Genomic DNA, 15,953 nt, shown 5'->3' on the forward strand with positions numbered 1-15,953 from the left:
GGGGGGATGGACTGCCATACCCGCGCCTGAGCACTGGGGGCCCGGGGACATCCCGCACCCTCGGCTTCTACCTGTGAGTACCCGCCCCTCCCCCCCTCTCCCCGCCCCTCCCCCTCCCTCCCCGCCCCTCCCCCCGGGCAGCGTCTGTCTGTCCCTCTGTCTCCCGGGGGCACCGTCTACGCCCGGGGGGGGGGGGGGGGGTGACTACAGGGGTCAGGGGGCACAAGTTCACAAGTGATATGAGTACAATTAATAATAACAATATCTATTATTGACATTACACACACACACACAGGTGCAACGAGACTTGGTTAGCAGCTTCCATCCGATAGTCATAACTTAAACAACTCATAACATTTAGAAGGTAGACAAAAGTGCTGGGGAAACTCAGCGGGTGCAGCAGCATCTATGGAGCGAAGGAAATAGGCAACGTTTCGGGTCGAAACCCTTCGTCAACCCTAATAACATTTAGATACCCCCGACTAACATGATTTCTTTTTTTAAAAAAGAACAGTAAAACAGTCTAAAGTGCAAATGTGTCTGTGCGACGTGACCATCCGTGGGAGACAGGTCATGGGGGTGTGTGGGTGTGGGGGGGGGGGCACTCAGCAGCAAAGATTACAGAGGAGATGAGCTCCTCTAGTATCTTTGCTCAGCAGGGCCGGTTCAGAGCAGCGATAGCTCTGGGGATGAAGCTGTTCCTGAGTCTGGAGGTGCAGGTGTAGAAGGCCTTGTAACGTCTGCCGGAGGGCAGGAGTTCGAACAGACTATTACAAGTGTGAGGAGTTTTTGTGGATGCTGACGGCCTTCCTGAGGCACCGTGTGTAGTAGATGCCCTCCGAGGCTGGTAGCTGTGTCCCAATAATCTTCTGCGCCCTAATTTTCTAATTAGGCCATTAGAAAAGCAGTCCCATAGGTGGGAATATATAAAAAAAACAAGTTGATGATGGTTCACTAGAATGCTGCCCGGATTAGCAGATATTATCTATAAGCAGAGGTTTATAAATTCATAAGTCAAGTCAAGTCACATTTATTTATATAGCACATTTAAAAAACAACTCTCGTTGGCCAAAGTGCTTTACATTTGTTATAAGAATAGTATAAACAAACAAACCACATACATATAGCCCTCGCTCAGTGGACGTCAGGAAAGGCTTGTGAGTATAGATACGTTTTTAGTCTTGACTTAAAGGAGTCGATGGAGGGAGCAGTTCTGATGGGAAAGGGGATGCTGTTCCACAGTCTAGGAGCTGCAATCGCAAAGGCGCGGTCGCCCCTAAGCTTAGGCCTAGACCGCGGGATATTCAGCAGCCCCAAGTCAGCCGATCTGAGGGACCTGGAGGTGGAGTGGTGGGTGAGAAGAGATAGGAATAGAATTAGGCCATTCAGCCCATCAAGTCTACTCTGCCATTCAATCATGGCTGATCTGGAGATGCAATGAGACCTGGGTGTCATGGTGCACCAGTCATTGAAAGTAGGCATGCAGGTGCAGCAGGCAGTGAAGAAAGCAAATGGTATGTTAGCGTTCATAGCAAAAGGATTTGAGTATAAGAGCAGGGAGGTTCTACTGCAGTTGTACAGGGTCTTGGTGAGACCACACCTGGAGTATTGCGTACAGTTTTGGTCTCCTAATCTGAGGAAAGACATTCTTGCCATAGAGGGAGTACAGAGAAGGTTCACCAGACTGATTCCTGGGATGTCAGGACTTTCATATGAAGAAAGACTGGATAGACTCGGCTTGTACACGCTAGAATTTAGAAGATTGAGGGGGGATCTTATAGAAACTTACAAAATTCTTAAGGGGTTGGACAGGCTAGATGCAGGATGATTATTCCCGATGTTGGGGAAGTCCAGAACTAGGGGTCACAGTTTAAGGATAAGAGGGAAGTATTTTAGGACCGAGATGAGAAAATCATTTTTTACACAGAGAGTGGTGAATCTGTGGAATTCTCTGCCACAGAAGGTAGTTGAGGCCAGTTCATTGGCTATATTTAAGAGGGAGTTAGATGTGGCTAAAGGGACCAGGGGGTATGGAGAGAAGGCAGGGATGGGATACTGAATTGGATGATCAGCCATGATCGTATTGAATGGTGGTGCAGGCTCGAAGGGCCGAATGGCCTACTCCTGCATCTATTTTCTATGTTTCTATCTATCTCTCCCTACCAACCCCATTCTCCTGCCTTCTCCCCGTAACCCCTGACACCCGTACTAATCAAGAATCTATCTATCTCTGCCTTAAGAACACCCACTGACTTGGCCTCCACAGCTTTCTGTGACACACAGATTCACCACCTTCTGGCTAAAAAAATTCCTCCTCATCTCCTTCCTAAAGGAACGTCCTTCAGTTCTGAGGCTATGACCCCTGGTCCTAGACTCTCCCACTGGTGGAAGCATCCTCTCCACATCCACTCTATCCAAACCTTTCATTATTCTGTAACTTTCAATGAGATCCCCCCTCACCTTTCTAAACTCCAGCGAGTACAGGCCCAGTGCTGTCAAACGCTCATCATAGGTGTTAGCCACATTAGGAATATTAGCCAGACAGTAGCCACATCAGGGGGTATTAGTAATGTCAGATATTAGGCACATTTAGAGGATATTGACTGCATCAGGGGGTATTGTCCGTTAAACTAATCTCTTCTGCCTGCATATGATCCATATCCCTCCATTCAGTATTCAGTATTTACTTTAATATCTTTACTTTAAATACTGCTATTGTATCTGCCTCCACCACCAACCCTGGCAGCACGCTCCAGGTAAAAACAACTTCCCCCGCACATCTCCATTAAACTTTTCCCCTCTCGCATTAAAGCTATGCCCTCTAGTCTTTGGTATTCCCATCCTGGTAAAAAGATTCTGAGTGTCTACCCTATCTATGCCTCTCATAATTTGATATACTTCTCTCGGGTCTCTGCAACCCCCAGAGAAAACAAAGCAAAGTTTGTCCAACCTGTGATTAGTGCGGGTGTCAGGGGTTATGGGGAGAAGGCAGGAGAATGGGGTTAGGAGGGAGAGACAGATCAGCCATGATTGAATGGTGGAGTAGACTTGATGGGCCGAATGGTCTAATTCTACTCCTATTCCTTATGACCTTATGAACACAATGCCACCCATCAGCTAAATAACATCCTCCATTAGTCCATTAGTCTGTCTGAAGGTACAGTACATCAAATTATGAGTGACCGGATTATACCATTTATTTATTACTGAGTATTGCAAATGACATTAAAAGGGATGGGCATTTGGGGCAAGAGCACGATAGGCTGCTGTTGGAGTGCTGGAGGCAGAAAGGTGCAGACTCAGGAACAGTTTCATCCCCTCGGTTACCAGGCTTCTGAACGTTCTGAACCTAAGTTAGAGTACTGTCTGATTCACCACTACCCCATTGCGGACATTGAACTTTGTCTCTGGAACTGATGCGCTATAATGCTGAGAACTATTTATATACTTCTCTCAGATCTCTGTAGCCCCCAGAGAAAACAAAGACACTCGGTACCTTCTCCTTTGTTCTAGATATCGTACTTGAATTTGGCTCGATTGTATTTATACACAGTATATCTGATCTGTTTGAACACGCAAAACCAAGCTTTTCACTGTACCTCGATACACGCGATAATAATAAACCTAAATAAAATAATGTAGCAGCTAATGACATTATTTTATTTAGATTTGGGCACAGTTGCAACGCTGCATGTCCAGAGGTTAAGAAACGCTCACAATATGCTCGGCTAAATTGGTTACCTGTCTAGCATACTATATCTTCTCTTTGAAAAGGTTTCCACTCCAAAACAAAGAAACACTTCACAAATGGATCAAAAATATGAAGAGAGAGAGCTGGTTGCCATCGAAGCACCAATGCATCTGCTGTGAACACTTTACTGCAGATTCGATCGAATGGCACTGCGGGACACGCTGTTTGAAGTCGCGTGCTGCACCCACCATTTTTTTCATTTCCATCTCATCTACAGGTAAGATTAAACCCTGTTTTGAAAAGTTACAAGTTTAAGCAGCACACAATAGTGCAGCTCATCCAATCAAAATTATCTTTCAGAATAAGAAGCCAAATTCCCGACATGTTCACAAGAAAAATGTTTTGCCTGAGGGGACATCGGAGGCCAGAGCGGGAACATTTGGCTCTGCTGCGACAGGTGAAATAAGCGGGGATTTGGAAATTAACACGGCACCAGCGCGCGAGGGCGGGCGGGAGGGAGGGCGGCCCAGTGGAAATTCACAACCTGCTGTACGACACACACCAAATCAAGCCTTCACAATGAAACAAGAGGTTGGAATGCACCAACTGCTGAACCATGAACAGTCCGTAGCCACTGAGGTGCTACAGGTGGAACATTCATATTGTAGACAGGATACTGTCAAGGCTCAGCTGTGGGAAAAGCTTTCCAGATTACAGAAGAAGATAAAGAGACTGCAGCACCAGGAACAGAGAACTGCCACTGAGCTGAAGAGAATGGAAGTGCTGGTCAAGCATCTGAAACAAGAGAACTTTATTTCTGAAGTCAAAATGAAGATCATGGAAAACTGTTTTACACAATTTGAGTTAACAGTTTTACAATAAATGGATTAATTGATTCTGTGATATAAAATATCATAGATTCAATATCTGGACAAACAAAGTAGTTGAATGCGGTGCTATTCATCACAGTCTTTAAAGAATATCGGAAACTTATGTGGACACAAGAAACTGCAGATGCTGTTTTACAAAACAAGGCACACAGTGCTGGAGTAACTCAGCAAGTCAGGCAGCATCTCAGGAGAACATGGATAGGTGACATTTCGTGTCAAGACCCTTCTTCAGACTTGTGAGGGTTAGATCTACATTGCTTACGAGTTTAAGAAGGAACTGCAGATGCTGGAAAATCGAAGGTAGACAAAAGTGCTGGAGACACTCAGCGAGTTTCTCCAGCACTTTTGTCTACCTTAGATCCACAGTTCATTGTTAAATTGAAAGTTTGATTTCTAGAAATGTTAATAGTTATTGGATAACTATTAACAAATAAACTAAGGGCATATAATGCAAACTAGATCTGTTTATCTTTATGCATCTCAGTTATCTTATTGTAAAACAGTTGCAGATTATGCAAATTTTTAATTTAAAAGGACATTTTTCATATCCAGTGATGAAAACGGGCCACAGTATAAAATCTTTTGAAACATTTTTAATCGATTCATAGAGTATCTTGTGCTCAACACATTGATGGTGTGCAGGTATTTGTGGGAAATGGGCCAATTGCAGGCAAATGGGACTAGTTAATGTGCCTGCAGAGCTACAGCAAGTAAAGATTTAATTATTCCCATCCCAGTTACAGGTGACAATTCAACACTCTTGACATCCCGCTTTCCAGGAGTTGAAGTCCACATGGATCAGCCATGTCATGTTAAATAGCAAACAGGCTTGAAAGGTGTGATGGCCTGCTCCTGTTATCTTGTGTTCCTACATTGGAGCCGGTACACACTTCCTTCATTGCTGGTGGCAGTCCAAACCCTACTGCAGTGAAGGATGGTGAAGGCAGAAAGTCTCATCGAGTTTGGATGTGCAACTGAGGAGCCCTGACCTGCAGGGTTATGGACCTGGTGGTGGAAGATTAATGGGGCTTGCCCTTAATAAGTCAGCGCACACGCAATACACCAAACAGTCTCCTTCACACACTTTCTACACGTTTCCTGTTGTCTTTCAGCTATTCTGAAAACAGCATCTGCAATTCCTTCTTAAACTATTCTGAAATAAGATCAGTTCTACAGCACACCTTATTTTAAAATTAGTCAAAACCATGTCATGTAAAATCCAAAACTGCTACAATGCTGAGAACTATATTCTGCAATCTGTATCTTTCTCTTTACACTACCTATTGTACTTAAGTTTGACGCTTGTATTTATGTATGGTATTATGTGATCTGTTTAGATATCAGGCTAATCAGAGCTATTCACTGTACTTTGATACACATGGCAACATTAAACCTAAATACCAACTACCACACATTAAATACAGATGATGTTGAAAAGACTTTCAGGGAGTCACACATTCCAGTAAAGCATGTGTAACAAATTGTGCATAGGATATCTATATTAGTAATCTAATAACATTTCAAATAGTAATAGAAAATGCCAGAAATAGAAAACAGGTCATGTCACTAAAAGCAACTTGTCGATTGTTGATAGGTTACACATCCAATTGCTATCAATCTGTAGTTTCATTATCAAATATGTATTTCTAGCATAAAATAACTACCAGGAAGGTTCCAGCTTTGTTTTCTAGTCTGTGCTGTGTTAACTGATTTCAACCAAGTCAGCTGAAGACTAAAGGGGAGACCTGGTAGATGTATATAAAAGTATGAGAGCAAAGGGTATGGTTGCAATCAGACAGTTCTCCCCAGGGTGAAAATGTCCAACACTGCAGGCAATAGCTAGAAATCGAGAGTGGCAAATTCTAATGGAGATGTGTGGGGCAGGTCTGGAACTTGCTGCCAGGGTTGGTGAAGGCAGGTACAATAGTGGTGTTTAAGGGGCTTTTAGATAGGCACGTGAGTATGGATCACCTGCAGGCAGATAAGTGATGAACTTGGCATCATGTTGGGCCTGTTCCTGTGCTGTACTGTTCTATTCGAGCAGCTAGAACAAATCCGAGCTCCATCTGTACAATTAGCAAGGAGTGTGTTGATGCTGGCTCCTTCATTTTAACCTGTAGAACTGGTGCCCGAGGATTAGGTAGGAGAGTTGGTCTTGGATTCATGGAACAAACATTGTGGGCCGAAGGGTCTGTTCAATGCCCACAGTACCCACCATGGCCCACAGGGGGAGGTAGGTACAGCGCCCCCCAGCGCTTTATCTCGGGTGTTGCAGCATCTGCAGCCCTCGGGCCGGAAGTGTGTTGGCGGAAGCTGGGGGTGAGAGGTGACGGCGCGGCCCGGCCCGCTCGCTCGGGCAAAGACGCGGAGCCTGGAGATGGTGACGGTGATGGCGGCGGGAGCGGGGTAGACACCGGCCTCACACCGGGGAGCCCGCACCCGGACCCGCACCCGGCCGGCAGCCCACACACGGTGAGCGTCTGTCTGTCTGTCTGTCCGGCCGTCCCACCTTCCCGTGTGTGTCTCTCTCTCTGTCTCTCTGTCTCTCTGTCTCTCTCTCTCTCTCTGTCTGTCTCTCTCAGCCCTGGGTCGAGCCTGCTGCCTCCCACACCGGTGGGTTAATCGCATTGAAGGAGCTGCAGGTGCAGGTATCCTGGGCTACATGCACACACACAGTGCTGGATTAATTCAGCGGGTCAGGCAGCGTCTGTGGAGGGAATGGCCAGATGACCATTTGTCTGGCCACCCATTCCCTCTCTCCACAGATGCCGCCTGACCCGCTGAGTTACTCCAGCATTTAGTGTCTATCTGGAAAGGGTTGATGTTTTAGTCTTCATTGAAGTGAGTGTTGTTGAGTTGAGAGGATGGGGTGGATCGGGGATAATGAAGGTGTGAAGTATTGGGCAGGTGGTTCACATATCAGAGATTAATGTGGGCATTTTGTAGGGAGAGTGGAGATGGTGTTGTGCCCCAGTGTAATGCAGACCCGCAACTGCTGCTGAATGTTGGACACCTCCAGCACATTGGACAGTGTTTTCAATTACAGATGGATAACCTTCCAGTTTGCTTGGCCAGTTCCGATTGAAACTGGAACGGTGAGGAGTGTGGAGTTGTTGAACTGGGTATTGGTCCCGGCAGCTGTTGTGTGTCCTGATGGCCAGAGACCCAATCTGTTATTGAGCAGACATCGGTCTCTGTAGGAACAGTGTCGGTGACCACAGCCAGTGCAAGCTGGAGGACCTCAGCGGGTCAGGCAGCGTCTCTGGAGTGAAGGAATAGGTGGTGTTTTGGGTCAAGACCCTTCTTCAGACTCACTAGTACAGTGCTACAGTGCATGAGTGGGATGGGGAGTGGCAATGCTCGGGGGATGAGGAGTGAGAGCAGAGATCACGGCAATGGATTAGACACAGAGCATGGAGCAGCACAGGAACAGGCTGCCCCACCCACGGTGTCTGTAACATAACACGAGTGGAAATCCTCATCAGCTAGATACAGTGGCGGTGGAGGAACTGGGAGAATAGAGTACGTGATGGAATCAGGATGGGATAAGCATGGTTGAGACAGCGGTGGGAATGTGTGGGCTTTTAATGAACAAAGCATGGAGATAGACAAAAGCACGGGACATGTCAGAGAGGGTCTACGTGAAGTTTAGAGCTACTTGCAATTTGGCAGCCACAGTGATGACATTTTGTGTTGCACACAAGGCAGCAAGCAGCAGCGACACTGGTCAATGTAAGAGGAACCGTCAGAGCTTGAATCACCACCCCCTACTCACAATGCCCAGAGCAGACTGGCATGGAACAGCAAGCTGCCCACCTCACCCATTCATAGTCACACAGCACACAAACAGGCCCTTCGGCCTGACTCACCATTGCTGACCCTGCTGCCCCCTCAGCTGGCTGCATTTGCCTGCCGTTGGCCCTTTGCTATCCATGTACCTGTTCAAGTACCTACTCCGTTGAAGGAGATTGTCCAATGAGTGAGACTGTCCACAACACAACCCCCTCAGCCACAAATGCCCCTCACATTCCCAAGCAAATGTCCAAACACTAAAGTGGAAAATAAAATCCAATGTAAAACCTACAAATTAGCAAACATTTGCATTCACTCAATTGGTGCACAAAATGAATGATTGTGAAACGTTGCCCTTTGTAAGAGAGTTTAATTAGATTAGATTAGATTAGATTAGATATAATTTATTGCCACACAGCCAGGCTGGTGGAAATTTGGGTTGTCTGCAGCGATACAATAATAAAGAACACACAACCATAATAAAACTGTAAGACAAACATCCACCACAGCATTCATCACTGTGGTGGAAGGCAAACAGATGATTAGTTTCTGTACCTGCACATGTTCACCTGTGTGTTGACAGGCTGCAGGATGTTGGCAGACCCACCTGGATGCCAGCAGCAGCTACCAAACACACACCTGTGCGGGAGGCCCAGGCTCCAGACGTCACCTGGGAAAGTCTCTCACACACTCCAGACCACTGTGCTGTCAACGGGCCAACCGTTGCCATGGCCAGAGACTTGAGTTGCATCTCACTCACGCCACACCCACAGAGGTTGGTTGTTGCTTGCACAGTGAAGCTGCCGTGAGCATTGCCACTTTCCGCGCAGTCCGCGAGCATTGCCACTTTTCATTTCACTGCACATCTCGTATGTGTTTGTGACGAATAAGCTTGATTTGACTTGACTTGGTAGTAGTGTGGGAGTTGGGCTTGTCCTTTACACGTGGAGATGTTACGGAGGGAACTTAGACACACCTCCGTCACAGCTAGGCAAATGAGCAGAGGTTTTGCATGCAACGGTTTCACCTGAGGGCAAAATGTTGATGCAGGCTCTGAAGAACATGCCCTGGTCTTTCACCAGCTGCCCGCTTCCAGTAGCTCTCCATGCCGGAGACATCCCAACCTACAGGTACATTAATGCCACCAACAATGCTGGCAACTATATTCTGCACTCTACCTCCCCTTTCCGCTATCTATTGTAAACTTTGACTTAATTATATTTATCTGTAGTATTATTTGATCAGTTTGCATAGCGTGCAGGACAACGTTTTTCACTGTACCTTGGTGCACGTGACCCTATGGTGATGGGTCCTGAATGATCAACATGTTCGTCTAGGTGTGGAATCCCTGGAGATAGGCGAGGTGTTCAACAAAATGCTGGAGAAACTCAGCTAGACAGGCAGCAGCTCTGGAGAGAAGGAATGGGGGACGTTTCGGGTTGAGACCCTTCTTGACCGTTTAATGAATCTTTCATTTGTGTTTGCGGTGTCAAAGGTCATGGTGGCTAAGGAATGAGGGGGAAGGACTTGTGTGTTGAGACATGTACATTACAACAGAGAAGGTACAGCATGGGAACAGGCCCTTCGGCCCACCCAGTCCGTGCTGACCAGCGATCACACTTACACTAGTTCTATCCTACACACATAGGAACAATGTTACAAAAGCCAATTAACCTACAAACCTGCACGTCTTGGCAATGTGGGAGGAAACCGGAGCACCCAGAGAAAACCCACATGGTCACAAGGAGAATTGTATATTAATGATTTGGATAAGGGTTTGAAGGCTTTGTGGCCAGGTTTGCAGATGATGCTAAGATAGGTGGAGGGGCAGGCAGTGTAGAGGAAGCAGGGACTCTGCAGAAGGACTTGGACAGGTTAGGAGAGTGTGCAGAGAAGTGGCCGATTAAATTCAGTCTAGCAAAGTGCGGAGCCATGCATTCTGGTAATAAGAATAAAGGCATAGATTATTTTCTAAATGGAGAGAGAATGCAGAAATCGGAGGTGCAAAGGGACTTGGGAGTGCTGGTGCAGGACTCCCAAAAAGTCAGATCAGAACGGGTGTCAAGGGTCATGGGGAGAAGGCAAGAAAATGGGATTAGGCGGCAGAGATCAGCCATTGTTGAATGGCGGAGTAGAGGCCGAATGGCCTAATTCCTATAACTAGTAGAACTTTGTACAGACAGCACCTGTAGTGAGGATTGAACCCGGGTCTGTAAGGTAGCAACTCTACTGCTGTGGCACTGTGCCGCCCCAAGGATGTGCTAGTGGTCTTAAGACATGAACCCTCAAGGCCAGATCATATAGTGTGGGGCAGGGTGCAAAGACATCAACTCTCAGGGCACAGTGCAAAGCAAAGGAGTCCTGGCAAAAATATTTGCATGATTTTTAGCTCTAGATGAGGTAATGGAGGAACAGAGGGTGGCCCAATGCTCTACTTTTATTTAAGAAGTGCTGCAAGAAAGGCAGTCACGGTGGTGCAGCGGTAGAGTTGCTGCTTTACAGCAAAATGCAGCGCCGGAGACCTGGGTTTGATCCCGACTACAGGTGCTGTCTGTAGGAGTTTGTACGTTCTCCCCGTGCCCTGCGTGTGTTTTGTCCGAGATCTTCAGTTTCCTCCCACATTCCAAACGTGCAGGTTTGTAGGTTAATTGGCTTGATAAATGTAAAAATTGTCCAGTATAAAATTGTCTAAGTTCCAGTATAGTCCGTGGACACTTGGGAAGGTACAAGGTACAAGGACAAGCCAGGCAACGTCAGGCCAGTGGACCTAGCCTCTGTGGTGGGGGTCTCACTAGAGGGGATTCTGAGGGGAAGGCAAGGAATGATTAATGACAGGCAGCAGCGTGGCTCAGTGCATGGGCAATTAACACACAGTGCGTGGTGGGCATATGGAACACCGCCAGAGGTTGTAGAGGCAGGCACAATGACACTGTTTAAACACACTTGGACAGCTACATGGATAGTAAAGGCTTAGAGAAAAATGTGCCAAATGCAGCAAAAGGAACAAGCTGGGATGGACATCATGTTGAGCATGAATACGTTGGGCCGAAGGGTCTGTATCCGTGCTTTACAATAGATCCAATTGTCCAAAATGGAAGTGTTTTAGCTATTATTTACCGTGAGCGTTTGCATCCACTTATGGCTTCAGTGGGGAGTGGCTGGTCTACAATGCGGTGTTCTATCCCACAAAGTCCCGCACTGTGTTCATGGGATGAATGTGTTTGCAGGTGTGATTTATGAAGCTGAAGGTGACAAGCCTTGAATGGATATTTGAAGATGAGACGATTAAACAAGAGAAAGGCGTTGAACTTAGTGAAGGAGCTCGATGCATTCCCAAAGATTCCTGAAAGTTATATTGAAACATCAACCAGTGGTGGTACAGGTACTTTACATTTTGCTCAGTTATTGCTCAAAACTATTCTATTCTTAAGTGTTTAACTATAATAACTATAATTTCTTCTTTACAGTTTCTATAATTGCCTTTACCACCATCGCTGTGTTGTCCATGATGGAATTCTTTGTCTATCAGGACACGTGGATGAAGTATGATTATGAAGTGGACAAAGATTTTTCCAGGTCATTATTTGTTTATTTTTGACAGCACTTGGTCATTCTTTGGATCCAGTGGTGAAGGGGGGAGGGGGGCAGATTTGATGCATGCATTAGAACTAACGGCCTGGGATGGTTGGAGATGTGGAGTGAGCTGAGGGCAAGTATTTGCAAAGACCCTATAGCGAGCAAGATAGGTCACTCAACGAAAAAGGCGTAGTACGGTCATGGGCAGGTTCATGGGTAATTTTCGGCCCCATTTCCGTAACCGGCTTCCGTCTCCGCACCAAAGATCCCGTAGGGTACTAGTGCGGAGACGGAAGCCGGTTACGGAAACATCCTCGTAAAAATAAAAGTTATTTGGGAAAAATCTTCTCATTTTCAGAATTATAATTTATTAACACAAACTGTTCCCCCTCAACGTTGATTACACTGCGGGTCGGGTCGGGTCCGGTTACTGAAATGGATGAAAAAAAGGCCCACGTTCCGCTCCGTTGCGTACTACACGTCAGCCCATTGCATTTAGAAGGAGTGGTCTATCTTGCTTGCTATAGGATCTTTGATATTAGAGTGTTGGACCATCAGATGATTGGTTGCCTAAGGTCAGGCCACATTATTTTGTTTAGTTTAGAGATATAGCATGGGCACAGGCCCTTCGGCCCACCAAGTCCATGTCAACCATCGATTACCTATTCACGCAAGTTCCATGTAATCCCACTTTCTCATCCACTCCCTACACACTAGTGGTAATTTACGGAGGTCAATTAACTTACAAACCCACAAGTCCCTGGGTTGTGGGAGGAAACCGGAGCACCCGGAGAAAACTTGCGTGATCACAGGGGGGGGCGTGCAAACTCCGCACAGGCAGCACCTGAGATTAGGATCGAGCCGGGGGTCTCTGGTGCTGGCATTCATCGGCTCTACCCGCTGCACGACCATTGAATTTTCCCAGCACGCTCTTCAACTCAATATTCTGAAAGGATACTGGCTTCGTGCTGCCTGGTGCTGGCTCGAAGGGCCAAATGGCCTACTCCTGCACCTATTGTCTATTGGTGGTTCTCCAATTGTGAGTGGCCGGTTCAGTGCCTACCTGTCCCTCAGTTGCTCACCTGTAGTCACATGTCCAGCACCATCCAGCACATGTCCTCACAGAGTGGTTAGTGTTTCTTTAACATCACCGTTCAATGGATCCTCCGTCAATTCCTCCTACATGGATTGCAAGCAGAGTTGTCGAACCCCCAAACTGTCCGAGAGACATAGCCAATGAAACTTTCCCAGCTGCAACTCTGAGGTATTCAGCGGGTCAGGCAGCATCTGTGGGGCTGGCAGGCATTGATCCGTGCCCATGGAAGTGCAGTGCAGAGTGTGATGGGGTGTTTAAATAAAGGGACAATGTATATCTGGAACCTTTCTGCTAGCTGCACAATGATGCAGGTCCCAGAGGCTCCAGTGCTGCTGCTGCTGACACATGCACACACACACACAGTCCTGGCAACTCTCTGCTGAGTGTTAACAACCATGAACTAGTTGAAAGAGTTCATGTAGTCTGGTCTTTTAACAAATGAACGTTGGGATGTGATGTGTTGATTCCTTCTACCAACAATACTAATGCCTGGTGCAGTTTACAAACTTCAAATCCAAGGTTAATGAGCTTGTTAACCATGTGTATCTGGAGGCAGTGTATGTTCATGTGACTTGTTTCCTGCTATTCATGTTTGGATTCTGGTTTCTATGACAATTCAGAACAAGAGAATGATGTTGCAGGAACAGGAGCTAAATATTCCCTTTCTATCTTGCAGCAAACTACGAATCAATTTAGATATTACAGTTTCAATGAAATGCCACTGTAAGTACTTTGTCTATTATCACCTTTGTCTATTCATTGGTATCATTATTATGTGTAGAACTAGCAAGTGAGAAATCCACTTCTTTCTACATACGACCTGTTGATTGTCATAGGGTCATAAGTGACAGGAGCAGAATGAGGCCATTCAGCCCATCAAGTCTACTCCACCATTCAATCATGGCTGATCAATCTCTCCCTCCTAACCCCATTCTCCTGCCATCTCTCCATAACCCCTGACACCAGTACTAATCAAGAATCTATATCTCGGCCTTAAAAATATCCATTGGCTTGGCCTCCACAGCCTTGTGTGGCAAATAATTCCACAGATTCACCACCCTCTGACTAAAGAATTGCTCCTCATCTCCTTCCTTATGGAATGTCCTTTAATTCTCAACCCGAAACATCTGCAAATCTTTCCTACACATTTTGTGTGCTAGATGGGCCCTGACCAGCATTTCACTGGTGTTTATCGCGTGTATCTTAAACACTGAAGCACAGGATTACTGGAAGCAAAACTGAATTTGAGTTGTAGCCAGGTTAATTAAATCTTGCTAATCCCTGCACTGGTTATCAGGCAGTGGGCAGTGTTGGCTGCATCACAGTCACTTGTGCCTTGGTTCATTACACTGTTTACGCTCCCTTCATTCAACATAGACTCTTGCAAAGCTGTGTCAGGTTCAACTTCAACTTCAAATGTTTTAGTTCTTTTTAGAAATGTAAGGAATACTCTATCTTCTGTTTGCAATTGTGAAAGCTGGGCGTAATCCTAAAACCACAGGATTTCTGCATTGTTGCACAAGGTGTACTGTTGCTACATGCTGATAGCAGAGTTTGTGATGAGAATGAAAATGTGGCTGAAGTACAGCAGTGAAAACATAAGGTGGCGCCACACGCTGCATGCATTACAGCTGTCCTGTTACACACGCTTCATGCATTACAGCGGTCCTGTTACACACGCTGCATGCATTACAGCTCTCCTGTTACACACACTCCATGCATTACAGCGGTCCTGTTACACACGCTGCATGCATTACAGCTGTCCTGTTACACACACTGCATGCATTACAGCTGCCCTGTTACACATGCTGCATGCATTACAGCTCTCCTGTTACACATGCTGCATGCATTACAGCTGTCCTGTTACACACGCTGCATGCATTACAGCTCTCCTGTTACACACGCTGCATGCATTACAGCTGCCCTGTTACACATGCTGCATGCATTACAGCTCTCCTGTTACACATGCTGCATGCATTACAGCTGTCCTGTTACACACGCTGCATGCATTACAGCTCTCCTGTTACACACGCTGCATGCATTACAGCTGTTCTGATGATGTGGGACCAGAGGTCACTTCATAAGTGATAGGAGTGCAATTAGGCCATTTGGCCCATCAAGTCCATTCAATCATGGCTGATCTATCTCTCCCTCCTAACTCCATTTGCCTGCCTTCTCCCCATAACATGTGACTTGGTTGCCCGTGGTGTTCAGGCAGGTAGTCAGTGGGGGAACATCACCCACTCTGGCTTCAGTCTTGCAGAGGTTCTGTTTAGAGTAGGTCCCAAACATGACCAAATAACACACCCTCATCTGGAGGCACAAAATAATCCTTAATCTTTAACGATCTCCATTGAAGAATGCCCCACACAAAGTATTTGCACCAGTGGATTCCACAGAGTGTTGATGAAATTGCTCCTGGTATTTCTAATTCAGACACGTTGGCTGAAATGTACTTATTTTTTTACAATCCATTGCCTGGCGTTCTGTGTTACATCTCTGTAATAGTATATTCCTCGTTAAATATTTCCTTACTAAATATTATTCTTTTGTTCATTACGTGTTAAATTTTCTTCAAATTCAGTTGTGATTTGAGTTTTTTTTAAAGTGATTTCAAATATTTTGAATGTATTAATTTTATCTGAGAGCAGCTTGAGAATGTAATGAATCATTCAGATGATAACTTTGTGTTTTAAACAGATATTGGGGCAGATGTCCTTGACCTGGCTGAAACTATGGTTGCTGCTTCAGAAGGGTTGAAATATGAACCAGTAGGTGTAATTATTGCATTATATTTGCATTTCAAACTAGACACAAGGTCGATAATGTTAGCCACACCACTGATTAAGAGAATTAAGCTAAGTCAAAGGTCTAAATGAAGATTCATCACCATCACCATTTCTTCACC

The 15,953-nt window shown here is 45.9% G+C and overlaps 2 protein-coding genes across 4 annotated transcripts in view; both read left to right on the top strand.

Moving 5' to 3' along the window:
- On the top strand, nucleotides 1-4,631 carry thap5 (THAP domain containing 5). The gene is made up of 3 exons (XM_033038359.1): nucleotides 1-73; nucleotides 3,775-3,968; nucleotides 4,149-4,631. The coding sequence occupies exons 2-3, from the start codon at nucleotides 3,821-3,823 to the stop codon at nucleotides 4,571-4,573; spliced, it is 573 nt and encodes a 190-aa protein (XP_032894250.1). The 5' UTR covers nucleotides 1-73; nucleotides 3,775-3,820; the 3' UTR covers nucleotides 4,574-4,631.
- Nucleotides 4,053-15,953, top strand: part of ergic2 (ERGIC and golgi 2) — a 27,638-nt gene continuing 15,737 nt past the window's right edge. Inside the window, exons 1-5 of one of the 3 annotated variants that reach the window (XM_033037400.1) lie at nucleotides 4,053-4,148; nucleotides 11,601-11,755; nucleotides 11,841-11,949; nucleotides 13,722-13,768; nucleotides 15,746-15,816. In XM_033037400.1, coding sequence (XP_032893291.1) covers nucleotides 11,650-11,755; nucleotides 11,841-11,949; nucleotides 13,722-13,768; nucleotides 15,746-15,816 — 333 coding nt within the window. In that variant the 5' untranslated portion in view covers nucleotides 4,053-4,148; nucleotides 11,601-11,649. Of the gene's footprint in view, nucleotides 4,149-6,882; nucleotides 7,054-11,600; nucleotides 11,756-11,840; nucleotides 11,950-13,721; nucleotides 13,769-15,745; nucleotides 15,817-15,953 lie in introns of those variants that run through there. The other 2 variants (XM_033037399.1, XM_033037398.1) reach the window with 2 other exon arrangements.

The sequence above is a fragment of the Amblyraja radiata genome, chromosome 19 (genome assembly GCF_010909765.2).
Source record: "Amblyraja radiata isolate CabotCenter1 chromosome 19, sAmbRad1.1.pri, whole genome shotgun sequence".
NCBI lineage: Eukaryota > Metazoa > Chordata > Chondrichthyes > Rajiformes > Rajidae > Amblyraja > Amblyraja radiata.